The 27,713-nt window shown below is 48.5% G+C and overlaps 1 protein-coding gene across 1 annotated transcript in view; it reads left to right on the top strand.

Annotated features, from left to right (window-relative positions):
* Positions 1–27,713, top strand: part of unc5a (unc-5 netrin receptor A) — a 389,186-nt gene that overhangs the window by 291,927 nt on the left and 69,546 nt on the right. Inside the window, exon 13 of the mRNA XM_085996169.1 lies at positions 18,615–18,764. Within this exon, the coding sequence (XP_085852295.1) occupies positions 18,615–18,764 (150 nt within the window). The remainder of the gene's footprint in view (positions 1–18,614; positions 18,765–27,713) is intronic.

The raw sequence follows: 27,713 nt of genomic DNA, 5'->3' as shown, positions 1-27,713 counted from the left end.
GTTCGTATGAGACTGGTGAAACTGAACCCGAAAAGATATCTGACACAGACCCAGAATTTGTAGCAGATTTAAAAAGTTGTGTGGAGCAAATGTTGGTAACCAGATGTCTTTATGGTACTTCTTAAATAATATTGTCTATTTTGACAATTGCTCAACGAGCTATTGGTACCTAGTGTCAGAGCATTAATATTGAACTTTCCTTGTTTTTGTTCTGTTGACGTGCTATCTAATCTTTGAATCTTTCTGTGGTGTACAACTGGAAACTCAACTGATCATCAGCCAAATTAGCTACATTTTGACATTTGTAAACAAACCTGAAATAGCGCACCTTTGATAAGTTATTCCATTCAAATCTTATTTCCAGTAAATGGTTGTTGGCAGTTCACAGACTGGCATAAATTTTCTCTCACATACTGTATAGAAGCACCTTGGCTGCACTTACCACTTCTTGAATTAGCCCAGCTGAGATAAAAAAAACTTACCGCATGGCATATAGTGGAGGTGACATCGTAACCTGCAACTCTGTAGTGCAGAAAGATAGTCATAGAGTCATAGAGTTACACAGCACACAAAGAGGCCCTTCAGCCCATCGCGTCCACACCGGCCATCAAGCCCTGTCTAATCTAATCCCATTTTCCAGCATTTGGTCCGTAGCCTTGTATGCTATGGCATTTCAAGTGCTCATCCAAATGCTTCTTGAATGTTGTGAGGGTTCCTGCCTCTACCACCCTTTCAGGCAGTGAGTTCCAGATTCCAACCACCCTCTGGGTGAAAAAGTTCTTCCTCAAATCCCCTCTAAACCTCCTGCCCCTTACCTTGAATCTATGTCCCCTTGTTATTGACCCCTCTACTAAGGGAAAAAGTTCCTTTCTATCTACCCTATCTATGCCCCTCATAATTTTGTACACCTCAATTAGGTCCCCCCTCAGCCTTCTCTGCTCCAAGGAAAACAACCCCAGCCTGTCCAGTCTTTCTTCATAGCTGAAGCGCTCCAGCCCAGGTAACATCCTGGTGAATCTCCTCTGCACCCTCTCCAAAGCAATCACATCCTTCCTATAGTGTGGCGACCAGAACTGCACACAGTATTCCAGCTGTGGCCTAACCAGCGTTTTGTACAGCTCCATCATAACCTCCCTGCTCTTATATTCTATGCTTCGGCTAATGAAGGCAAGTATCCCATATGCTTTTTTAACCATCTTATCCACATGTTCTGCTGCCTTCAGGGATCTATGTACATGCACACGAAGGTCCCTCTGATCCTCTGTCTTTCCTAGGGTCTTACCATTCATTGTGTATTCCCTTGCCTTGTTAGTCCCTCCAAAATGCATCACCTCACACTTTTCAGGGTTAAATTCCATTTGCCACTGCTCCGCCCATCTGACCAACCCATCTATATCGTCCTGCAGAATGAGGCTACCCTTCTCGCTAATTACCACCCCACCAATTTTTGTGTCATCTGCAAACTTACTGATCATACCTTTTACATTCACATCCAAATCATTAATGTAGACCACAAACAGCAAGGGACCCAACACCGATCCCTGCGGTACCCCACTGGACACAGGCTTCCAGTCACAAAAACAACCTTCGACCATCACCCTCTGCCTTCTGCCACTAAGCCAGTTTTGGATCCAAAGTGCCAAGGCACCCTGGATCCCATGGGCTCTTATCTTCTTGACCAGTCTCCTATGCGGGACTTTATCGAAAGCCTTACTGAAATCCATGTATACCACATCCACTGCACTACCCTCATTCACACACCTAGTCACCCCCTTGAAAAATTCAATCAAATTGGTCAGACATGATCTTCCCTTGACAAAGCCATGCTGACTATCCCTGATTAATCCTTGCCTCTCCAAGTGGAGACTAATTCTGTCCCTCAGAATTTTTTCCAATAATTTCCCTACCACTGATGTTAGGCTCACTGGCCTGTAATTCCCTGGTTTATCCCTACTACCCTTCTTGAATAATGGTACTACGTTAGCTGTTCTCCAGTCCTCTGGCACATCCCCTGTGGCCAGAGAGGTTCTGAAAATTTGTGTCAGAGCCCCTGCAATCTCCTCCTTTGCCTCACACAGCAGCCTGGGATACATCTCGTCTGGGCCTGGGGATGTATCCACTTTTAAGCCTGCTAAAACCGCGAGTACCTCCTCCCTCTCGATGCTAATATATTCAAGTATATCACAGTTCCCCTGCCCGATTTCTATGTCTACATCGTCCTTCTCCATAGTGAACACAGATGCAAAAAATTCATTTAAAACCCCACCTACATCTTCTGGCTCCACACACAGATTGCCACTTTGGTACCTAATGGGCCCTACTCTTTCCCTAGTTATCCTCTTGCCCTTAATATACTTATAAAACACCTTAGGATTTTCCTTTATTTTGCTCGCCAGTGTTGTTTCATGGCCCCTCCTCGCTCTCCTAATTTCTTTTTTAAGTATCCCCCTGCACTTTTTATATTCCTCTAGGGCTTCCTCTGTCTTTAGTCCTTTGTATCTGCCAAAAGCCGCCCTTTTTCCCTAATCCATTCTCATATATCCCTTGACATCCAAGGTTCCCTGCTCTTGTTGGTCCCACCCTTGACCTTTACAGGAACATGTTGCCATTGTACTCTCTCAATTTCCTTTCTGCAAGACTCCCATTGCTCCGATGTGGATTTTCCTACAAGTAGCTGATAGTACAGCGGCACACTATAGCACTGGCCTGTCTCGCTGGTTGATTATGTTAGACCCCGCTGTAATAAAGGAGAGTCACTGGGAGCAGCAATAAACTTACAATTTCACATTGCTGTCTCTTAACTAATTAAGCTACCTCAGACATGGTTCCCTAAGTGGCTGTTTCCAATCTGCTGAAAGAGCAACATATTCAAATATAATCAAGTCTGTAATAATGTATCATTGTGGACTATTTACTTTTTCATTATATTACCATCCATCTACCCACCTCTACATACAAGTGTCATTAACAACCAAAAATGGTTCAAATAGCTATATATTGCTTAGTGGTACAGCTTGAAATAATTGTTATTATTTATATCAATACTGTGCAATGATTGCCTTATAACAGCTAACTAATGTATACTTACAATCATGCATTTCAGGCAGTAATCCACTGTGTTTACTTGATAACAACTTTGAAAGCATTTGTGAATTATCACAATATCTCACACACTACTGAAACCATGAATCATTTTTAATTGTATTATAAGTTCTTCTTCTTCTTAGGCAGTCCCTCGGAACCGAGGATAACTTGCTTCCACATTAAAAATGAGTTCTCAGGTGACTGATGAGTCCAATGCGGGACCTACAGTCTCTGTCACATGTGGAGCAGACGGTGGTTGAAGGGGCGGGTGGGTGGGGTGCTTGGGTTGACGTGCGCTCCTTGCGCTGCCTGTGCTTGGCTTCCGCTTGCTCCCGGCGAAGAGACTCGAGGTGTTCGGCGCCTTCCCGGATGCTTCTCCACCACTTTGTGCGGTCTTGGGCCAGGGATTCCCAGGTGTCGATGGGGATGTTACACTTTTTCAAGGAGGCTTTGAGGGTGTCCTTGAAGCATTTCCTCTGCCCACCTGGGGCTCTCTTGTCGTGTCCGAGTTCCGAGTAGAGCGCTTGTTTTGGGAGTCTCGTATCGGGCATGCGGACAATGTGACCCATCCATCGGAGCTGATTGAGCGTGGTCAAAGCTTTGACGCTGGGGATGTTGGCCTGAGCAAGAACACTGACGGTGGTGCGCCTATCCTGCCAATGGATTTGCAGGATCTTGCGGAGGCACGTTGGTGGTACCTCTCCAGTGATTTGAGGTGCCTGCTGTACATGGTCCATGTCTCTGAGGCATACAGCAGGGTGGGTATCACTGCTGCTCTGTAGACCATGAGCTTAATGCCGGGATTGAGGTCCTGGTCTTCAAACACTCTCTTCCTCAGGCGACCGAAGGCTGCACTGGCACACTGAAGGCAGTGTTGGACTTCGTCGTCGACGTCTGCCCTTGTTGACAGAAAGCTCCCGAGGTATTGAAAGTGGTCCACGTTGTCCAAGGCCTTGTCGTGGATTTTGATAATCAGGCAGTACTGTGTGGCAGGGGCAGGTTGGTAGAGGACCTTTGTGTAAAGTCTGTGGGTTGTATAGCGAAGTAATACACAGACTACAAGAGTAACTTAAACAGGACTTTACTATTCGAAGGTCAGGGCGAATCTGCCCAATAAATTCTGCCACAGCACTTATATACCAGTGTGGTCACCGTCGGTATTACAGTATACAGCAGCCAGGATAAAGTAGTGCCACACCTAAAATAGTTCTCTTAAAGGTGGACGGTTACATACAATAGTTCTCTCAAAGGTAGAACAGTTACATACACTACAATCCTCCCTTTTTAGCTTACAACATACTTATTCCCCATTAACATAACATCATAACATATCCAACTTCATGTTACAACAGTTCACAGAGGTAGTCTCTGCGGAAACAGTTCACAGATTCAGTCTCTGCGGGAAACAGTTCACAGATTCAGTCTCTGATCTTCTTGACTCGGTCCGGACTACGCCTCCGTGGTGTAGACGGGTCACCTTGCTAGAGGGACTCATCCCATAGTCCTTCCCTAGACTTAACAGCTTTACTTCCATCACTTCTGAACCAGCATTGCTGACTTTTTAAAACAAACAAAAAACAGTTGGATTGCCTTGGGAAATTTTCCTACTTTCCAACTGATTTGGCTCCGTTCAGGGGACCACGTGTGTGATCGGGTAGAGGTAATAATGGTTCAGATGGTTATCATCTTCTGCTTCGTCTTTTCCTTTTTTGCTTCTTGGAGACTCTCGGGGCTCCATTGTCAGCTGCCAGCTGTAACGCCACCATCTCCCTATGTTCCTTAGACTTTAAGTGATTCATCCTGATTTCGGCACTTTGGGAGTTCTTGGCACAAGCTGGGCAGACCAGGTCCTCGTAATATTCAGTGTCACTCAACAGATCATGGTAATATTCGGTGTCGTCCTGAGCTAGGCCCGCGAGAGGGTCTTCTATTTCCTCCTTACCCAGCTGGACGTTAGCCGACTTTTGTTCCAAATCCCGACATCTGTCCTGAAGAGACTTCATCATGCGTTCAGATTCATCCCGCTTTTTCTGGGCTTCCTGCAAGTCTTTTACTAATGACCTCATTTGTGATTTCAATACTTCAACTTCATTCAGAGATTGATTGATCGGACTATTCAATCCCTCTACTGAAGTAACTGTTTCAGTATTCTGTTGTTCTACATTGCCGTGCGTCAGCGTACTTTTGGCATCCAAGGGCTGTTCTGCTGCAGACTTCTCAGTCTGGGTTGCCACCTCAGCTCTTCCAATGACTTTTGAGAGCTCCCTTCCCTTTGAAGATTGAGGCTCGTATTTAAGTTTTTCCCATTTTAGAGTTTTATCCCTCAGCATATGAATGAGTTGGCTGACTGTTAACTCTTCTACCATCATCCCTTTTCCATTAACTACAGGGCTGTTTATAACCTTGCCCTGGAGGAGTTGGCTGACTGTTAACTCTTCTGTCCTCATCCCTTTTCCATTAGCTGCAGGGCTGTTTAGAACCTTGTCCTGGGGCTCCTTTGCTGCTTCTACTTCGCCATCATCCGCAGCCCCCATCATTCGAATTTCCACAAATGAATCGTCCAGTGATGCTGCACCCAACTTCAGTAGGAGCTCGGAAGTCATGTCGACCAACTCAGCTTTTTCTGCCTGCAACCTGCTAACCAGCGCCTTCAGTTGCGGCACATCTTGTTCCACCGGATTGGAGCACGCCCCTTCAGAAGCCGAATCAGCTTTGATTCGTTTGGCCTCCTCGTGCAGACGGTTTGTGTGCTCCTGCTCCCTTTTCTTCCCCAGCTGCTTCTGTTGTCTTTCCAGATTCTCCCATTCGGTATCATAGAACTTTTTCATTGCTTTCATCTCTTGCTCGAGACGGCAATTCAATTGTTCTAATTGTTGTCGTAATCTGAAATAAGTTTGCGTTCGAGCTCGATGTTCCTCAGTAATATATATGTCTGTAACTTGAACAGACTCAGAATTCTCTGTCAAGCTATGTTGTTGTTGTTCAGAGGAATTCTGTTCTGAAACTTTGTTCTCCTCTGGAGCATAAGCCTTTAGGCCCACATTCGTTCGACCAACCTTAGTCAGCAAGTTCATTTTAGACTTGTCTTTCATGCTTGGGCTGGTCTTATCATCATCCGTTTCAGAGTCTGAGCTGATTGTCTGCCCCGAGTCCTCACTCGTTATTGCTTTGAGGTAGTGCCATTCCATGTCTATTTTCTTGATCCACTCCCGTCCTAGAAGTGGTGGTCCTCCCTCAGGTAGTACGTATAAGTCCATTCCGGGGTGTTCTTTGCCCCTGTCTCTCACCTTGACTCTTATCTTTCCCATGGGGTATACTTTATGCCCCGTGTATGTCTGCAATACGAACTTGGTATCTCTCAAGGGTATATGTTAGAATAGCCGGTTGTAATCCCTTCGATTTATGACTGATAGGGCTGATCCAGTGTCCAATTCCATTCTCACTTGGACTCCGGCTATTTTTAGCATGACCCAGATAGTTTGTAGGTCAGCTTCCTTACTCACATTATGAATTCTCAGACTACCCAGTTCCTGGCCGCTTGGGTCTGAATCCGAATTCTGTTCATCTGAACTCTTCTCAACCACCTTGTGTACTTTGTTGTACTTTTCCTATGATGGCTTTTTTTTTTGGTTGTTGGTCTTCTTCCCTGACCGGCATACTTTGGCTATGTGACCCAGTTTGCCACATTTCCTACAGTCCTGGTTTTTAAACCAGCATTGGTTCTGGTCGTGTGTTGTCTTCCCACAACGATAACATTTCGTTGCACCCGAAGTAATTTGATCCACACTGAGGACCGCTGCCTTCAGCTGCATTTCCGCAGTTCCTTTCGCTGCGGCTTCGTGTGATGCTGCAATAAGGACAGCCCTATCCAGTGTAAGGTCGTTCTCTTCGAGCAGTCGCTTTTGCGTTCCTTCCTTCGACAACCCACACATGAACTTGTCTCGCAATGCCTCTGTCAGATTTCCTCCAAACTGGCAGTATTTCGCTAGCCTACGCAGTTCGACCAAGTATTCCGCGTTGCTTTCCTCTTTCCGTTGCGTTCTCGCATAAAATTTGAATCGTTCCGCCAACATCAGCGGTGTGGGGTTCAATTGATCCTTCAGAACAGCAACAATATTATCGAAGGTTTGATCCGTCGGTTTAACTGGTGCTAGAAGATGCTTCAATAGCCCGTATGTCTTCGCCCCCATCGAGTTTAGCAAGGTTATAGCTTTATCATCATCCTCTATTTTATTGGCCTCACAATATATCTCAATGCGTTCTACATACGTGGCCCAATCTTCTACCTCGGAATCGAAATCATTGATGTTACCACGCTTAGGCATCTTCACCTCCCTGATAAACAACAACGAAATATTTCTTTAACTCTTTTTTTTTTTCAATTTTTTTTTCCAAGATGGCGGTTTCCCCGCGCTTATCTTCTTTCCCCGCCCCTTTCAAAATGGCGGTTCCCGCTTCTGTCTTTTTCTCCGCCTACTGGCGGCTTCCCGCGGTTTCCCGCGCTTATCTTCTTTCCCCGCCCACTTTCAAGATGGCGGTTCCCGCTTTTCTTCCCCTGGCGGGAGGGGTAAGCTTTTCCCTCGGGCGACGGCCGCTGGCTTTCGGGGTTCGCAGCCTGCGCTTCGGCTTCAGCGCGTTCCCTTCTCTCGGCCGGACAACCGGCTCTGGGTACAACCCGTTGACGGCGAACGGTCTCAGCCGCTGGGCTGGATCTCGCTCAGTCTTCCTCAGGCTCTGTCTTTCTCGCTCGCTCTGTCTCTCCCACTCGCGCGGCTCTCAATCGCACCTCCCAGCCCTCTCGCAGTCCGGTGCTTCCCTCCCCGGCTGCGGCTGAGTTCTCCGTGATTTATTTATTTTATCTCTTCCCGCGCCTTACGATCCCGGTCGCAGCGCTTCGTGGCCTCGGTCACTGTCCGGCCTTTTTCACCCAATCGCTCCTCCCAGCCTCTCGCAGTCCGGTGCTTCCTCCCCGGCTGCGGCTGCGTTCTCCGCGGTTTATTTATTTTTATCTCTTCCCGCGCCTTACGATCCGGTCGCAGCGCTTCGTGGCCTCAGTCACTGTCTGGCCTTTTTCACCCCAATCGCGCCTCCCAGCTTCTCGCAGTCCGGTGCTTTCCTCCCCGGCTGTGGCTGAGTTCTCCGTGGCTTATTTATGTTTATATCTTCCCGCGCCTTACGATCCCGGTCGCAGCGCCTCGTGGTCGCGGTATTTGTCCGGCCTTTTTCGCCGTCGCGGTCTAGTCGTCTCACGATGCTCCCCAGCCCGCTTGTACCGCGGCTTCTGCTCCACGCTGCCCCAGTCTCAGCGCCTCTGGGCCCGACTTCTGTCCGGCTCCTTTCCCCCTCGACCGTGGTCGAGTGCACCGCCCTTATCCTCCGTTTATTTGTTTCTATTTTCCCTTTACTCACAGTCACCGTGGCCGACTTGCTTCTCGTGTTGATCGGCTCACTCACCACCGTGGCAGAAGGGACAATCCGTGCCTGTTGCTGATGGAAGACTTCGTGTTTGAAATCTTCCTCCTTTCTTGGTCTGCAGACTCGAGTTTTCTCTCAGCAAAACGACGAGGGCGGGTGCCTCTTTTCGACGCTCGTTTACTTCTTCAGAAGTATTGTTGCCGCAGGGTAAGATCGAACTCGTCGCCACTGTAAAGTCTGTGGGTTGTATAGCGAAGTAATACACAGACTACAAGAGTAACTTAAACAGGACTTTACTATTCGAAGGTCAGGGCGAATCTGCCCAATAAATTCTGCCACAGCACTTATATACTGGTGTGGTCACCTTCGGTATTACAGTATACAGCAGCCAGGATAAAGTAGTGCCACACCTAAAATAGTTCTCTTAAAGGTGGACGGTTACATACAATAGTTCTCTTAAAGGTAGAACAGTTACATACACTACACTTTGTCTTACAGATGTTTAGTGTAAGGCCTATGCTCTCATGTGCTTCGGTGAAGGTGTTGACAATGGTTTGGAGTTCGACCTCCAAGTGAGCGCAGACACAAGCGTCGTCTGCATACTGTAATTTGACCACAGAGGATGGGACGACCTTGGATTTGGACTGGAGGTGACGGAGGTTGAACAGTTTCCCGTTTGTTCTGTAAATTAGCTCCACTACAGCAGGGAGCTTACTGAGGGTGAGATGGAGCATTGCAGCAAGGAAGATCGAGAAGAGCATTGGTGCGATGACACAGCCTTGCTTGACCCTGGTTCGTACGTGAATTGGGTCTGTGATGGAACCGTTGGTCAGGATCACAGCTTGCGTGTTGTCGTGAAGCAGGCGGAAGATGGTGACAAACTTTTGAGGGCAGCCGAATTTGAGGAGGACACTCCATAATCCCTCACGGTTGACAGTGTCGAAGGCCTTTGTGAGATCAAAGAAGGCCATGTACAGCGGTTGGTGCTGATCCCTGCATTTCTCTTGTAATTGACGTGCGGTGAAGTCCATGTCCATACAATCATGCATTTCAGACAATAATCCACTGTGTTTACTTGATAACAATTTTGAAAGCATTTGCGAATTATCACAATACCTCACACACTACTGAAACCATGAATCATTTTTAATTGTATTATAAGTGTGAGAATTAAAATAACACACATTTTGAATAAATGAATATCAACAGTATAATATACAAGCAGACTTATGCTTCTTCAGAGTTATTTGCACATAAACCTGGCAGTGTGTGCTTGTATAATGCAGTAACACAATGCAAAGAAGTTCTGATGTCACAATTTCTTTTTCCTTTTTTAAGTCATTTTTGAGGTGTAAAACGTAGATCAATAGACTCAATGACAGTTCTGATACCCATATTGCGGCATTAAACAGCTGATATAAGGTGTGTAGTTCATTGACAGCAGATAGTGGCCAACCAAAATACAACTCAATCTAATGTAGGTGAAAAATTCTCAAACATCATTCATCTAAGAACTTCCAAACTCATAGTAGGATGTGCAGAGTCTTGGGTCTGATTTTAACTGCCTCCATTGGGCAGAAACGTAGCAGTAGCACTCCAAAAATTGCAGGGCTGCACTCACTGCTCCATTTCCACTCCCGATGTGCCCATTGCCATTCGCAAGGGTGGCTCAGACACCTGCCCAAAGAGGGAGCCACATTATTGTATTTGAATCAGGATCCTACGATATCAATAGGACTCCAATGCCATTTTCACTGAAAAAAGCAGAAGTAGCACACAGTGCTGGACCCAGAGTGCTACTGAAAGGGGCCCTTACATTCAGTACTCAGATTATTGGAATGTGTTTACAATTCACCTGGCTGCATATTTTTTTTAGAAGTTTCAGCAACTTGCCTTTAACATAGCAAAATGTCCCAAGGTACTTCACAATTGAGTAATAAGACAAAAATTGACACCGAGCCAAAGAATGAGATATTAGGATGGGTGACTAAAAGCTTGGTCAAAGAGGTAGGTTTTAAGGAGGGTCTTGAAGGAGAGGGAGGTGGATAGCGGAGAGGTTTAGAGAGGGAATGCCAAATCTTAGGGCCTAAACAGTTAAAGGCACGACCGCCAATGGTGGGGCGAAGGGAGTGGGGCTTCTACAGAAGGCCAGAGTAGGAGGAACACAGAATTCACAGAAATCACAGAAACCCCACAGTGCAGATAGAGGCCATTTCGGCCCATCGAGCCTGCACTGACACATATCCCACCCGATCCCCGTAACCCCTACACCAAAACATATCCCACCCTAACCTCACGTATTTAATCCCCCTAACACTAAGGGTCAATTTATCATAGCCAATCATCCTAACCTGCACATCTTTGGACTGTGGGAGGAAACCAGAGCACCCGGAGGAAACCCACGCAAACACGGGGAGAATGTGCAAACTCCACACAGACAGTCACCCGAGGCTGGATTCGAACCCGGGTCCCTGGCGCTGTGAGGCAACAGTGCTAACCACTATGCCACCATGCTGCCCTTGGAGGATTGTAGGGCTAGAGGAGGTTACAGATATAGGCAGAGGTAAGACCATGAAGAGATTTTAACATGAGGATAAGAATTTTAAATTTTCGGAGTTGGTGGACCGGGAGCCAATGTAGATCAGTGAGATGGGGTGATGGGTGATCAGGACTTGGTACGGATTAGGATACGAGAAGCAGAGTTTTAGATTAGCTCAAGTTCATGGATGGCAGAAGTTGGGAGGCTGGCCAGCAGAGCATTGGAATGTTCAATCTGAAGGTAACAAAAGCTTGGATGAGGATTTAAGCAGCAAATGGACTGAAGCTGGGGCAGAGATGGGTGAAGTTACAGAGGTGGAAGTAGGCGGGTTTTGTGACGGGGATTGTGTGGGGCCAGCAGCTCAGCTCGGGGTCAAATAGGACACAGAGTTAGTGAACAGTTTGGTTCTGTCTGAGATGGTGGCCGGGGAGGAGGACAAAATCAGTGGCAAGGGAACAAAGTTTGTGGTGGGGCTGAAGACAATGGCTTCAGTCTTCGTAATGTTTAATTAGCTCATCCAGGACTGGATGTCGGACAAGCAGGCTAACAACACAGAGGCAGTAGAGGGGTTAGGTTTCATCAGCGTACAAGTGGAACCTAACATCATGTTTTGGGATGCCGAGCAGAATGTGTTTGAGAAATAGAAGGGTGCTAGGGATAGATATTTGGGGGATTCCAGAGGTAATAGCACAGGGGTGGTAAGAGAAGCCATTGCAGGAGATTCTCTGGCTATGACTGGATAGGCAAGAGTGGAACCAGGCAGGGGCAGTCCCACTCAACTGGATAACGAAGGAGAGGTGTGGTCAACTGTATCAAAGCTTGCAGAGATATCGAAAAGGATGATAAGGGATAATGCACCATGGTTATAGTCACATAGGATGTCATTTGTGGCTTTAATTAGGGCTGCTTCAGTGCTGTGGCAGGGATAGATACCTGATTGGAGAGATTCAAACACAGAGCTGTGGGAAAAATGGGCACGGATTTGGGAGGGGATAACACATTCAAGAATTTTGGGGAGAAAGAACGGTTGGATATAGGGCAGTAATCTGCAATGACAGAGGGGTTAAGGGTGGATTTTTGAGGAGGGGGTGATGACAGCAGATTTGAAAGGGTGAGGACAGTATGAGGAGAGGAAACCGTTTACAATGTCAGCTGGCATGGAGGCCAGGAAATTAAGTTGGTTGGTCAGTTTAGTGGGAATAGGGTTGAGAGAGCACGAGGTTGGTCTTGTGGACAAGGTGAGCCCGGAGAGGGCTTGAGCTGGCAGAGAAACTGGTGAAAGATGTGGGACCTTAGAAGAAGCTTGGCTTGGTGGGCAAAGGGAAGGGAGGGATGTTTTAGAGGCAGCTGAATGGGGGCTCTCAATCGTGGTGACAAGAAGTCCATGAATTGGTTGTTGGATGAGGATAGAGGGGGCAGAGGAAAGGAGGTTAAGGAGACAGTTGGTAGTGGAGAAAAGGAGCCAGTGGTTAGATTTGCTCTCCAGGATGATCCTACAGTAGTGACCAGTTTGGCAGATGGGTCATTCTGGCCACTCTATTCTGCTTGGACGAAGAGGAGGAAAAAGAGCAAGTTGGGAACTTCAGGGAGTTGCAGTTGGAGCTCTGATACTCCTCGATTTGCCTGCTCCAGTGATGTCTATGGCTTCCTCCTCCATCTGGGGAGGGCATAGATGGAGGCTAGCCCTCCCTCAATTCTGGCCTTCGCCATGGTGTTGTGAGCCAGCTTCTCCTGCAAAAAGAGTGGGAATGAGTTAGTGTGCGGTTCTTGTAACCGTTTGTGCAATTGTGTGAGGCAGATTCCTAGAGTGTCCAAGCTGAGAGGGAGAAGCAGCAGGTTGTGAGCATGATGGGGAAGTGGTTATGTACAAGAAAATGGTTCCAGTGTGAGAAGTGAAAGCGGGTAACGGAAGAAGGAAATGGTGCTGCCAGATGAAAGCAGAAAGCTGTTTGTGCCTGTTGTGAGGTTAGCACCAGCAGGTGCGTGTGTGACTAGAATGAAAAGGGGAGATGGTGCAGTATCCCATTTTAGTTAAAGGAGAAGCATGTGGACTGGATGGATAGTGTTTGAAGTATTTGAGGGTGAGAGGAAGTATTGTGGCAAGGTTTAACGCACAGAAATAGAGACAGGAAGATATAATTCTCAGCCCTTGCTGTCTAGGTCAGGTGGTCGGAGTGCTTGTGGCACTGAACCACCAATGTCCGGGAGGTGATGGTCCTGGCTTGACATTTTCAGCCACCCCCTCCAGGCCTGCTGCAGAGTCTGCCTGGGCAGCTCCCGTCATTTGTAGGCAAGAACATCTGCCTGCCTACCCTCGCCTGTTCAACAAGAACCTCCATTGCTGAGTCACTAAATCGAAGTGCTCTAGCCTGAGACATGTTGGTGCCGAAATCTCACAGTACCAGCAAGAATTTCCAGTGAGTAAAAGGACACCTCACTTTAATAGGTGCATGTATGTTTTAAATCGATGCTTAGGCCTGCTGGAAATCCCATCATCTCTGGAAATGTGTGAGCAGTCTGCCAATCAAATTTAAATGGGGTCCGACCATCAAAATGGCTCTGGCCTCAGACTGATGACATTAGGTGCATGGCCCAATTGCCCCGCCCACCAAAGTCCAAAAACTGCCCAAAGTCAAAATCTACCTCTTGGTGTTTACTGTGATGTGTAAGCTGAACATCACTGGTCTTCCATGTGTTATTTATTGTTTTCTCTGCTGTATCACTGCACCTGGCCTGGATCCCCAGGTGGGCCTCACAGCTGCTCCTTTGGGTGAAACCAGGCATACCTTCGCCAATCATATGCCCGGTCCTGACTGAGGCTCTAGGAGTGGGAACTTCTGACTTAGAGAGTCCCCACCCAGCCCAGCACCACCCCCTCTTACCATAATGGTCTAATGGGATGGACAGAAGCTCTGCCCCACAAGATCATCCTGGAAACATTGGCGCAAGGCTGGGATCCAGCTGAGTTTGCAGCCGTTCTGGTGGACTCCTGCTGAACTTACTGTGAGAGACTGTTGGAAGAGCCATGGGGCTAGGATACTTACATATTTATATTTAAGCCAAAATTTACAGCTGTATCTTGAAGTTTAATTTTATCAAAAACATTTTCAGTAAATTACTCGCACTAGGTAGTGATTATCTGAAATTCCATAAGGAAAATTGACTGCTTATTATGCTGCTTCAAAGCAATTTAAAAAATCAGAAAATAACATTCATCTTTCATTGGGGATTTGTCCAAACAATTCATGAATTCTAAGCATAGAACAAGACATTACCTTCCAACTGTCATTGAATATTCACTCAAGAATCATTCATAAGAAGTTGGGAAAGGCATAGAATGTCTAATTTTGGAACATTGTCCCATAGAGGTTTTTGAAGCCTATGGAAGTATGTGGAAACAATATATCATGGTCATGTTAACTATATCATTTTTCTTACTTGTAAATAGTAAATTAGTAGTCCATGTTAATACCCATGTGCAATTAGGCTAGTTGCCTTTTTAGAACAGTTACCTGTCACTTGCCTTAGGAAAGTAAATAAATTAAAGGAAGAGGTCATGAGTTTGTATATGGACCAGCAGTAAGAAGAGCAGTCTTATTGGGGTGAATGTTCTTTCACATTCCATGATGCCTTCTGTTTTTGAACTCTCTCTTTAGAGGGAGCATTGAATATTTGCTGTGGCATAGAAATAGGTTTTATATCTCCTATGGCATTGTTTATGGGAAGTCACACAACATAGTCTGATACTGTTTGTATTACTGGAGTAGTGTGTCTATCATTTGATAGGTCTATTTCTTGATGTTAATTTACAATTGTTTCTGTCCATCATTTGGCTGCTTGTTGTCAGTCTTCACCTACCCTGCTCTTCACTTCTTGTCGCCATTGACCGTCTTGAGCCGGTGCCCATTAGCTGAAATGAGTGGGCGGGGGGAGGGGAGGGGAGGGAGGATAAATATTAAATGGTAGCAGTCGAGTCAGGGAATTGAGAAAAGGATATAGCAAGAGAAGTTAATAAAACATATAAAACATGGCAACAAGAGAGGAGGGTAATTTAAAAAAATCAGGCAAAATCAGGAGGAAAGGAAGGGAATTTAAAAAAAAACTTAAACTGGCAATAGGAGAAGTGGGGATTAAAAAATACAGGAGATGATTGTAGGAGAAATTTACAAAATAAAATGGCATGCAACATGTGGCAATGGGATCATAGGGGAATTTTGTTTGAAAGAAGGAGAGGCATAAAAGCACAGGACAAAGCACCCGGTTCCCTCAATTTGCAGCAGGCCTTTAGCAGATCAGACTCTAAGCTTCATTCCCAGTTAGGCTGACTGGTTCATTCAAGAAGGGCTTTTGGCTCACAATTATGGAGCAGAATCTGAGAGGAAGGACAGGAGGCAAGAGTGAGGCTGGCCAGACACCAAAGTGGAGTGAGGAAACACTAGCCAGAGAATCACCTGCAATGGCTTCTCTTCCCAATTCCACACCATTACCTCTGGTGTCCCCCAAGGATCTATCCTTGGCCCCCATCTATTTCTCACCTACATGCTGCCCCTCGGTGACATCATCCGAAAACACAATGTCAAGTTCTGGATGTATGCTGATGACATTTAGCTTCATCTCACCACCATCTCTCTCGACCCCTCCACTCTCTCTGATTTGTCACACTGCTTGTTCGACATCCAGTATTAGATGAGCAGAAATTTGCTCCAACTAAATATTGGCAAGGCCGATACTGGGGGCAATTTTAACCTTAAAAAATGGGTGGGTTTGGAGCGAGAGGGTAGTTAAATTGTAAAAAATCGGATTCCTGACCTGAACCCGACTCCAACCTGCCCACTTCCGGTTTTAACATAGGCAGGATGGGGGCTGGGCGACCAACCCGCTCCCAGAGGGCAGGATGTCAATTTAAATATTATAATTAGGCTGCAAGCCTCTTTCATAACCTCCATTTTGTTTTTAACTGCATGTGGAAGGGTTTCACACAATTAGTGAAACCTGGCAGTTACAGCAAGGCAGGAACAGCTGGATCCAGGAGGGAAGTGCCTTTATACCTACCTCCTGGATCCAGGGTCCAAGCCTAACTCGCCCCCCGCGATCGGAGACCCCGATCCTCCAGTGGCTGGTTTCGATCTTCTCTCTCTCCACCGATGCTTCGGTGGCTTGCCATGATCTTCCCTTCAGCCCCCCCCCTCCAATCATCTGGCCCCAATCCTCTCTCTGCCCTCCCCCCCTCTGCCCGACCCCCCCATTCCCCCAATCCACTACCACCATGCCCACGCCCCACCCCAATCCATTTAATGGCCCAGTACCCACGTGAACCCTCCCTTCCATCTCTGTGCGGCTGCAGGCCTACCCGCCCGCAGCGAGCCAGCCTCCCAATCTGGCTGGCTCTGAGCGGAAAACCGAGGCCTCGCATGCAAACCAGGCCCTGCCATTAAAGTCAGCAGGGCCTGCAGGAAATCCGGCCTCCTGGGTTTCCCGTACGCCTCAGAGCACCCCCCCCCACCCGCAACCCACCTTCCTCCTTAAAATTCCAGCCATTGTCTTTGGTCCCCGACACAAACTCTGTTCCCTGGCCACCATTACCATCCCTCTCCATGGCAACTGTCTAAAGCTGAGCCAGACTGTTCATAACCTTGATGTTATGTTTGACCCCGAGATGAGCTTCCGACCACATATCCGCTCCATCACCAAGACTGCCTACTTCCACCTCCATAACATCACCTGACTCCAACCCTGCCTCAGCCTATCTGCTGCTGAAGCCTTCATCCATGCCTTTGTTACCTCTAGACTTGACTATTCTAATGCTCTTTTGGCCAGCCTCACATCTTCCACTTTACATAAACTTGTGCCCATTCAAAATTCTGCTGTCCGTATATTAAATCGCACCAAGTCCCATTCACCCATCACCCCTGTGTTTGCTGACCTACACTGGCTCCTGGTCTGGCAATGCCTCAATTTTAAAATTTTCATCCTTGTCTTCAAATTCCTCCATGGCCTCGCTCCTCCCTATCTCTGTAACCTCTTCCAGCCCTACAAGCCTTCAAGATCTCTGCGTTCCTCCAATTCTAGCACCTTGCGCATCCCCAGCTTTAATTGCTCCACCATTGCCTTCAGCTGCCCTGGCCATAATTTCTGGAATTCTCTCCCTAAATCCCTCTACCTCTCTCATCTCCTTTAAGATGCTCCTTAAAACCTACCTCTTTGACCAAGTTTTGGTCATTTGTCCCGATATCTCCTTCTGTGGCTCGGTGTCAAATTTTGATTGATAAACGCTCTTGTGAAGCACCTTGGGATGTTTTGCCACATTAAAGACGCTATATAAATTTAAATTGTTGTTGAGTGTCAAGGCAACAAAGAAAGGAGGAGTTGAGACATGAGATTAGGAGCAGTGGGATAAGGGAAGGACTAGGAGAGGGAAGACAGCTGCAGACCCTAAAGGGGAGGGAGAGCAAGAGGAATTAATTAAGACAAGGAGTTGGGGGGCCTAGTGAGGGTGAAGAGATGGAGGTGAAATGCCTGAGACCCAGAGATGGGAGGCAAGAGCCAGCAAGAGTTGGGGGAGAAAGTTGGGAAAAATTAATTACAGCAGTTTCTCTCAACAGAAACCCGCTGGTCTACACAGCAGGCCCTTGCACCATGTTTCTTCAGGTATCCCTTTGCTGGACCACCCAATTTAGTCTTTTGGAGCAAGCTGAATCAGTAGGCCAAGAAAGTCCTTCCCATCTCTTTAAAATACTAACACTCGGCCTGCATCTACTCCAGGTGCAAGCCGTGCAGGCCCAGTTCTGCCCATTGCCCGAGAACTATCTGTGGGAAGCAAAAGGAGAGGAGACATGATGTAGTAGGTCTCCACCTCTTTTTTTTCTCTCCATTGTGCCTGACGAATGCTGATTTCCCAGGTGCAGTGAAGAGTAAAATACACCCTAAAATGTAAAAGGAAAACTTAGCTGTGAAAAGGAAAATGACAGATGGAGTGGAGACTTCAGAGGTTCAATCGAGAGCGCCACATAGTGCCCAGATGTGAATTACATTGTGATAATTCACAAAGCAAAATTGAATGGAGGATGGGTGGTATGGCATATTATGACAAGTAAAGGAGCCGCCAACAGTTGCAGGCTGCTTTTGGGCTGGGAATTGTGAGGAAAATGTGTCACCATTCCATTGCCCAACCACTCATGCTTCCTCTGACCCTCTCACTCCCATTGTGTTCCTTACCCAATCCCCTTCCTACCACTCCCTCATTCCTATCACTTTCTCTACCTCTTCCTCTTTGAACTATCTGCTCAACCCCATTATCCACCTCTTACTCGTGTTACACTGTCACTCACCTTGCCCTTAACTCACCTTCTGCTTAATGCACTCATATTTAATTCCTTTATTTCGCACTATTTTGAGGTGTTAACCCTTTTAAAAGTAATGTTTTATTCTTTTTTTATTAAATCATTAAAATAAATGAGTTAATGCCTCTGGTAAAATAATGAAGAGATTTCTTTGGAATAGCCAAGCTAATATTCAGTATTATTTCAAGACCTTTGTTTTACAAGTTCCAATTAATAATTAACATTTTCTTATGCAGGAAGTGATGCAGCTGGAGAAGCATCTTGGAGGGCAGCTCTTAGATGAGCCTAAGATTCTTCACTTTAAAGACAGCTATCACAACTTACGACTTTCCATACATGATATACAAAAATCTCTCTGGACAAGTAAGCTGCTGGACAGCTATCAGGTAAAGGCAGTTTGGAACATCAATAAGCATAGCGAATCAATTAAAATGCGGCCAATTTTGTTTCCAAATACAGATAATGGGTAATACCATCCATTAATACTCCAGAAGGCATTTGATAAGGTTCCATGCAAGAGAATGTTAGGAAAAATGGAAGCACATGGAATTGGAGGCAACCTCTTAACATGGGTAGGGAATTGGTTAGGAGGTAGGAGACAGAGAGTAGGGACAATGGGTATGTACTCCAATTGGCAGGATGTGACTAGTGGTGTCCCCCAGAGATCTGTACTGGGGCCTCAGCTTTTCACTGTATTTATCAATGACTTAGATGAAGAAATAGAGAGCCGTATATCCAAGTTTGCTCATGACACTAAGGCAGATGGAAGAATAAAATTGCAAAGGTACATTGATAAATGAATTAAGTGGGCAAAACTATGGCATATGTAATTCAATGTGGGGAAGTGTGATGTCATCTACTTTGGACCTAAGAAAAGTGAGAAGCTAGGAACTGTGGAGAAGCAGAGAGATTTAGGGGTCCATGTACAGAAATCAAGTGGACAGGTACAAAAAATAATTAAGAAGGCTAATGGACTCTTCATCTCAAGGGGGCTGGAATACAAAGGGTGGCAGTTATTTTACAGTTGTATAAAGCACTGTTTACACTGCATATGGAGCACTGGGCACTGCACTCGGGAAGGAGGGGGTGCAGCGCAGATTCACCAGAATTATACCAGGACTAAACGGGTTAACCAATGAGGAAATGTTACATAGACTAGGCTAGTATTCCCTTCAGTATTAAAGATTAAGAGGTGTTTAAAATGATCGAAGGTGTTTATAGGGTAGATAGAGAGATACTAGTTCCTCTGGTGGGGGAATCAAGAACAAGGGGACATAACCTTACAATTGGAGCTAGGCCATTCAGGATTGATGTCAGGAAGCACTTCTTCACACAAAGGATAGTGGAAATCTGGAACTCTCTCCCCCAAAAAGTTGTTGAGGCTAGATCAATTGAAAATTTCCAAACTGAGATTCATAGGTTTTTATTAGGCAAGGGTATTAAAGGGTTACGGAACTAAGTCGGGTAGATGGAATTAAGATCAATGTTCCCCCGAACTTTTTTTTTGGGTGCGCGGCCCATTCACAGTTTCGCGCCTGCACGAAATTTAACGTTGTGTGGCGGAGACCACATAGGGAGAGTAACACAATTCACTATGTATAGCCAATGTTGTTATCGCTCCACGTTATGTACGGAACTTGGTTGGGTTATCGGGGCAGGGTCCCTTTAAGAGTCGTCGATTGTGTGATGACGTTATAGCCCTGCGGCGAGGCCGAGTCCCTCAGTCCATGCGGAGAGTTAATAAAGCTAACACGCGTTTTTCTTTGCTGCTACGAAAGTCTCGCAGTCTGTTGATTTCCAGCGACTCCCACATTGGTGACCCCGTTTCTCTTTTGGACGTTTCCAAAGACTTTATCCGAGATGGCGACAAACGCCGTTTCTCTCAAATTACCGGAGTTTTGGGAACGACAGGCTGCCGCTTGGTTCGCCCAGGCCGAGGCTCAGTTTGCACTCCGGGACATCACCGCGGACGACACGAAGTATTATTACGTCATCTCTGCTCTCGGCAGCTCCACCGCGGCCAGAGTCGTGAGCCTGCTCGACGACCCCCCGGAGCACCACAAATTTGCGACGCTGAGAACGCACCTCCTGGAGACTTTTGGACTAACTGGAACCCGAGCGCGCACGCCAGCTGCTCTCTCTACCCGGGCTTGGCGACTCCAAGCCCTCAGAACTAATGGACCACATGTTAACCCTCCTGGGCAAGCACAAGCCGTGCTTCCTCTTCAGAGAACTGTTCCTACAACTGCTGCCAGGGCAGGTACGGTCGGCTTTAGCCAACTCTCATATTAGTGATTTCCGCGACCTGGCCAAGGAGGCCGACAAATTTTTCTCCGCCGGGCAACAGTACTGCACGGCCATGCGGGGCCCTGCCCCCACCGCCACAGCCCAATGGCGGCAGCCGCCAAGCATGTGCTTCTACCACGCGCAGTTCGGCACCAAAGCTAAAAAAAGTGCCGGCCCCCGTGCAGCTTTACCGCGTCGGGAAACGCGAAGGCCCACTCATTAGTTACCATGGCTGTCGGCTGTTCAGGTAGTCTGTTATTCATTACGGACACTGACTCTGGACGTCGTTTCCTCTGCGACACGGGTGCCCAGGAGAGCGTTCTGCCCGCGTCAACCATAGACATACAGGGGGGAACCACGGCCCCGCCCTCAAAGCTGCCAACGGCAGTTCCATCCGTACCTTCGGGAAACGGAGCGTGGCGCTGTGTTTTGGCAGGCAGCGTTTAGCTTGGGACTTTGTTACAGCGAAAGTGTCCACCCCCCTTCTCGGCGCTGACCTCCTCTGCGCCAATGGCCTTTTGGTGGACATCAAGAACCGATGTCTCATCAACGCTGAGACTTTCAGTTCGCTACCGTGTTCGCTCAGTGGTTCTGGCACGACGAAGTTGTCCAGCGCACTCTTGGCCTCCGATGAGTTTTCTCACCTTCTCGCCGGGTTCCCGGACCTCACGAAGCCCACTTTCTCGTCTGCCGCCACCAAGCATGGGGTAGAACACCACATCCCGACCACCGGTCCGCCTGTCTACGCCCGTGCTTGGCGCCTCGACCCGGGAAAACTCGCCATCGCTAAAGCCGAGTTCGACACGGTGGAGCGCCTCGGCATCATTCGCCGGTCGAACAGTCCATGGGCCTCGCCCCTCCATACCACACCGAAACCAGGCGGCGGTTGGTGCCCATGCGGCGATTACTGGCGCCTCAACGATGCTACGACCCCCCGACCGCTACCCGATTCCACACATGATATACCTATCAATTCAGTTCATGAAAAGCGATGAGTTAAGTTAGTAACTATAGGTTTTTATTGGCTAAATAACAGAGCCCACCCTCGTGGGTGATCGGATCCAACAAGGAGGAATACCAGCCAGTCGACCACCTTTATACCTGGGCAAGCGGGTGGAGCCATGGGCGGAGTCAGCTGTGGTCAGCCCAGGTATAACAGCGTGGCAAGAGGTGACCTTGTGTAGTGATACAACAGTGTAAACAGTGATAACCATAGTGTAACGATATAAACAGTGATAACCATAGTGTAACGATAGTGAACGATAAAAGTGGTTTACCACAACACATCCAGGACTTTTCCACCCGCCTGGCCGGGAAAGTTGTTTTCTCTAAAGTGGACCTCGTTCGGGGTTACCACCAGGTCCCCGTCCAGCCGCAGGACGTCCCGAAAACCGCGGTGATCACCCCATTCGGGCTGTTTGAATTCCTCTGCATGCCATTCGGTCTCAAAAACGCCGCTCAGGCTTTTCAACACCTAATGGACACCATGTTACGGGACCTGCCATTCCTGTTCGTCTACCTGGACGACATTCTCATTGCCAGCGCCTCCAGGACGGAGCATGTGTCCCACCTCCGGACTCTCTTCGAATGCCTCAGCCAGCACGGCCTAATCGTCAATCCGACCAAGTGCCAGTTCGGGCTGTCCTCGATCAACTTTCTCGGGCACCGCATCACGAAGGATGGGGCGGTGCCACTGCCGTCGAAAGTGGAGGCCGTGAAGAATTTTCCATGACCCCTCACCGTGAAGGCCCTGCAGGAGTTTTTGGGCATGGTGAACTTTTATCATCGCTTCGTTCCCCGGGCAGCCCAGCTTATGCTGCCCCTTTACGAGGCCCTCAAAGGCAAGCCCGCCAAGCTCGCCGTCGACTGGTCCAAGGAGATGGCCAATTCTTTCACGGACACGAAAAGGGCCCTTGCTAACACGACCATGCTGGCGCATCCGTTGCCTGATGCGCCAATCGCTCTCACCACTGACGCTTCGGACTATGCTGTCGGCGCCATCCATGAACAGTGAGTCAACGGCACCTGGCAGCCACTCGCCTTCTTCAGCCGGCAGCTCCGCCCCAACGAGTGGAAGTACAACACCTTCGATCGCGAGCTTCTCGGCCTCTACCTCGCTGTCCGACACTTCCGTTTCCTGCTTGAGGCCCGCCTGTTCACGGCGTTCGTGGACCACAAGCCGTTGACCTTCACCATGGCCAAAGTTTCCGAGCCGTGGTCGGCCCGTCAGCAGCGCCAGCTTTCCTTTGTCTCCGAGTTCACGACGGACATCCAGCATGTGGCTGGGAAAGACAACCCTGTCGCCGACTGTCTCTCCCGGGCCGTCGCCAGCGCCGTACACCTCTGCATCGACTACACCCACATGGCGGCCGACCAGGCCTCCGACCCGGACGTCCAGGCCTACAGGATGGCTGTCATGGGCCTTCAGTTAGCGGACGTCGCGTTTGATGATGCCGGCACCACGCTCCTGTGCGACGTCTCCGCTGGGCAGCCACGCCCCGTCGTGCCCGACAGGTGGAGACGGCAGGTTTTCAATGCCGTCCATAGTCTTTCCCACCCAGACAGGAAGCCGTCACAGAAGCTGGTGGCGGCTAAGTTCGTCTGGCACGGGCTCAAGAAGGACGTTCGCAACTGGGCCAATACCTGCACGGTATGCCAGCATTCGAAAGTGCATCGCCATACTAAGGCCCCGTTGGCGCCTTTCACGGTGCCCGAGAGGCGGTTCGACCATGTTAACGTGGACCTGGTGGGGCCCCTGCCACCCTCCTGTGGGTTCACCCACCTCCTCACGATGGTTGACAGAACCACTCGATGGCCGGAAGCTGTCCCGCTGTCGTCAACAACGTCCGCCGATGTGGCTCGCGCGTTCATCAACACTTGGGTCGCCTGGTTCGGCGCCCCATCTGACATCTCCTCCGACTGGGGGCCCCAGTTCACATTGGAGCTCTGGAACGCTGTCACCCAAGGCCTCGGGTTGAGACTCCACCGCACCACCGCATTCACCCTCAGGCTAACAGGCTGTGCGAAAGGTTTCATCGCTCCATGAAGGCCACGCTCCGGGCCAGCCTCCGGGACGACAGTTGGATCAACAGATTCCCGTGGGTCATGCTGGGACTCGGGACCACCCCCAAGGAGGACCTCCAGTCCTCATCCGCCGAGCTCATCTACGGGCAGCCGCTGCGGGTTCCAGGGATTTCGTCCCCAACGCCACGGACCCTTGGTCCACAGCCCGTCAGCGGTCCGCCCTCCTGGACAACGCCAAGGTTTTCGTGCCGGTGCCCACGTCGCAGCATGGTCTCCCTCAGTCCCACGTTCTGCCCGACCTTCGTGCGGCGGAGTACGTTTTCATCTGCCATGACGCCCACCGGGGACCTCTTCACCCACCCTACGACGGACCATTCCACGTCCTGGAAGCCGGGGACAAGGCCTTCGTGGTGGATGTCGGCGGTAAGCCAGACTACATTTCCGTGGACCGCCTTAAGCCGGCCCACCTGGATCTGGACCGACCCGTTGGGTTAGCTCAGCCCCCGTGGCGGCGCCGACCTCCGGCTTCTGCGCCCTCAGTCCACCACCGAGCACCCGGGTACCGTCCTGCGACCCCCCCAGTCCCCGCTGTTGAATCCGTGAATTTTAAAGTATGGTGTTCTTCAATAACTAGACGGAGGCTGCAGATTAACAATCAACAGGTGTTTACTGGAGGAGGGTAGTCTAAAGACTAACAGTACAGATGCCTGCTCAAGGCTTATATACAGGTGTGGTCACTGCTGCCACTACAGTATACAGGAGCTGTAAAAGTAGTTCTCTCTTAAAGGTACATACACTACAATTCCTCCCCTTTTAGATTAATAGTACCCATAAAATTTAAATAACAGTTAACACTTTAACATGCACATTTAACTGAAATAGTCCATTTATAGATTCAGTCTTTGGGGCGGCTTCCTGATCCTTTCTGGATAGCGCCTTTCCTGAGTGTCTTGTTCTTGGTGCGGAGGTGATTCTGGCCCCCTGTCGTCAGTTAGTTCATCAGTTTCCGCTGCTACTGTTTCTGGGGTAGATGCTAACGGTATGTCGGGTTCATCCCCAGGTACGCGAGACATGGGGTTGACTCGTTCCTGTGACGCTAGGATCTGGTCGACATGGCGTCTCACAATGTTCTCCCCAACATCCACTGTGTACATTAGTGGCCCCTGCCGTGTGCATATCGTTCCGGGTTGCCATTTCTCTGTTCAGTAGTCGCGGGCCAAGACTGGTTGTCCTACATTGAAGCTCCTTGTCGGCTTCTCATTGATATGCTGGAATTGCTTATCCTCAACATTTCTTCGCACATTTGGTCTGAGCAAATCCAGACGAGATCTCAACCTTCGGTTAAAGAACATCATGGCCGGGGTCTGGTTGGTAACTACATGTGTCGCATTTCTGTAGGCTAACAGGAAATTGTCCACCTTATGCTGTAGTGGAATGTTATCATCGCACATGGCCCTTATTGCCTTTTTAAAGGTTTGTACGAACCTCTCAGCCAATCATTTGTGGCTGGATGATACAGGGCGGATGTGTAATGCCTTACCCCATTCCTTCTCATAAATTTCCGAAACTCTTCAGACACAAACTGTGGTCCGTTATCAGAGCAAATCTGCTCTGGCAAGCCGTTCCTGGCAAATATGGTCCGTAGGACTGCAATCGATTTCTCCGTAGTGGTGGAGGCCTTTTTGATCACCTCAGGCCATTTTGAGTGCGCATCCACTGCTATTAAGAACATTGAGTCCATGAATGGACCAGCAAAATCAATATGCACCCGTTGCCATGGAGAGGAGGGCCACTCCCATGGGTGTAGAGGGGCCTGTGGTGGTGCATTTTGGACCTTCTAGCATCCTGAGCAGCTCTTTGTTAGGTCCTCGATTTGTTGATCAATCCCTGGCCACCACACATAAGCCCTAGCAAGGCTGTTCATTTTCACCCCTCCCAGATGGCCTTCGTGAAGCTCATTGAGCACTCTCTCTCTTAATTTGGGTGGAATTACCACTCGGGATCCACACATCACTGTCCCCTGGCATATTGACAGCTGTTCTCTTCTGGATGAGAATGCTGGCAACAGTGAGTCGCCATGTGTTGGCCATCCCTTCACCATCAAATCATATACCCGAGACAGTGTCAGATCATTTCGGGTCTCCTTCTCTATATCCGCGTTAGTTACTGGCAAGCGTTCAATTATCGACAAATAAAATATTTCGAAAGGGTCCACTGCTGGTGCTTCCTGCGCCGTAGGCAGTGGCAGGCATGAGAGCCCATTAGCGTTTCCATGCTGTTTTGTGCCCTTATACTCTATTTCATATTGGTTCGTCCCTAGAAAAAGGGACCATCTTTGTAGCCGTTGTGCAGTCATCACCGGAACGCCCTTCTTTGGATTAAAGATGGAGACAAGTGGTTGGTGGTCAGTCAGCAAGGTGAACTTCTGCCCATGCAGATAGTGGTTGAATTTTTCACTCCCCATACTAGGCTGAGGGCCTCCCTGTCAATCTGGGCGTAGTTGCACTCGGCTGAGGCTACTGGCCTCTCCAACTCGTCTGGGAATTTGTGCAACAGCACCGCTCCAATACCATAGGGTGATGCATCACACGCCAACCGAATTGGTAGTGCTGGTTTGAAATGGGCGAACACCTCTTTTGATGTGATCAATTATTTGCACTTCTGGAAAGCTCATCTACATTCATCATTCCACTTCCATGGTACCCCCGTTTGCAGTAGGGTGTTCAGTGGGTGTAATACTGTAGACAAATTTGGTAAGAACTTATGGTAGTAGTTCACCAGCCCAAGGAACGACCTCAGTCGTGACACATTTTCCGGTGCTGGACCCTTGACTACTGCCTCAATCTTTTCAGGGGACTTATGTAACCTCTGTTCATCAATAACGTGGCCACAATACGAGATCTTGCTTCTGGAAAAACTAGCACTTGTGGCGATTAGCTTGTAGCCCATATTCCTTCAATCTAGTGAGCACCTTCTCCAGGTTGGCGAGGTGATCACTGTCATTTTCGCCCGTGACCAGGATGTCGTCCAAATAACACTGGGTCCCTGGAATCCCTTGCAGGACTTGATCCATTGCCCTTTGCCAAATAACCAGAGCCGATGCTACCCTGAACACCAGCCGGTTGTATTGGTAGAGACCTTTGTGAGTGTTTATCGTGAGGTATTGTTCGAGGCTTCTTCTACCTCCATTTGCAGGTACGCCTGGGCCAGATCAATCTTAGTGAAGCATTTTCCTCCAGGCAGCGAGGCGAAAATATCTTCAATCCGTGGAAGCGGATATTGTACCGTGTGAAGGACTGGGTTCACTGTCACCTTAAAATCCCCACAGATGCGGACCTTCTTTGGTTCCCCAGGCGTATTACTCAAAGGCCTCTTCATTACAGGAACGATGGGTGTAGCCCACTCGCTCCACTCCACTTTGGACAGTACTCCTGAGCGTTCCAACCCTTCCAGCTCTGCTTCGACGGCTGGTCGGATCGCATAAGGCACCGGTCTGGCCTTAAAAACTTTGGGCTTGCATTTTCCTCTATTTTAACCATCGCTGTTATGCCTTTTGGTGTTCCGAGTCCCTCCTGGAACACTTCTTGTGCGTCAGTTGGCATTTTTGACAGTCGTCCAGGTGTGACATCGTCATCCTTTTTGGCCTCAACCTGCAGTGCCTGTATGGAATGCCAATCTAATTGTATCTTCCGGATCCATTCACGTCCTAGTAGTGGTGGTCCTCCATCTGGCAATACATATAGGTCCATTTTTGGTATTTCCTGGCCTTTGTATATCACGTTCACCCTTATTTTTCCTTTGGGGTAGACTTTTTGCCCCGTGTACGTCTTCAAGACAATCTCTGTAGCTTTCAAGGGTATATGTGAGAATAGCCGCTTGTAGTCCCTTTATGACTGTTAGGGCTGATCCTGTGTCCAATTCCATTTTCACTTGGACTCCATCTATCTTGAGCGTGACCCAGATAGTCTGGTGATCCTCCATTTTGATTACCTTATGTAGTTTCAGACAACCCAGCTCCTTGCTTC

The sequence above is a fragment of the Somniosus microcephalus genome, chromosome 8 (genome assembly GCF_052327205.1).
Source record: "Somniosus microcephalus isolate GS21.2 chromosome 8, FLI_Smic_1.0, whole genome shotgun sequence".
Lineage (NCBI taxonomy): Eukaryota > Metazoa > Chordata > Chondrichthyes > Squaliformes > Somniosidae > Somniosus > Somniosus microcephalus.
Note: the sequence above shows the minus strand (reverse complement) of the source record. Positions and strands in the feature narration are given on the sequence as shown.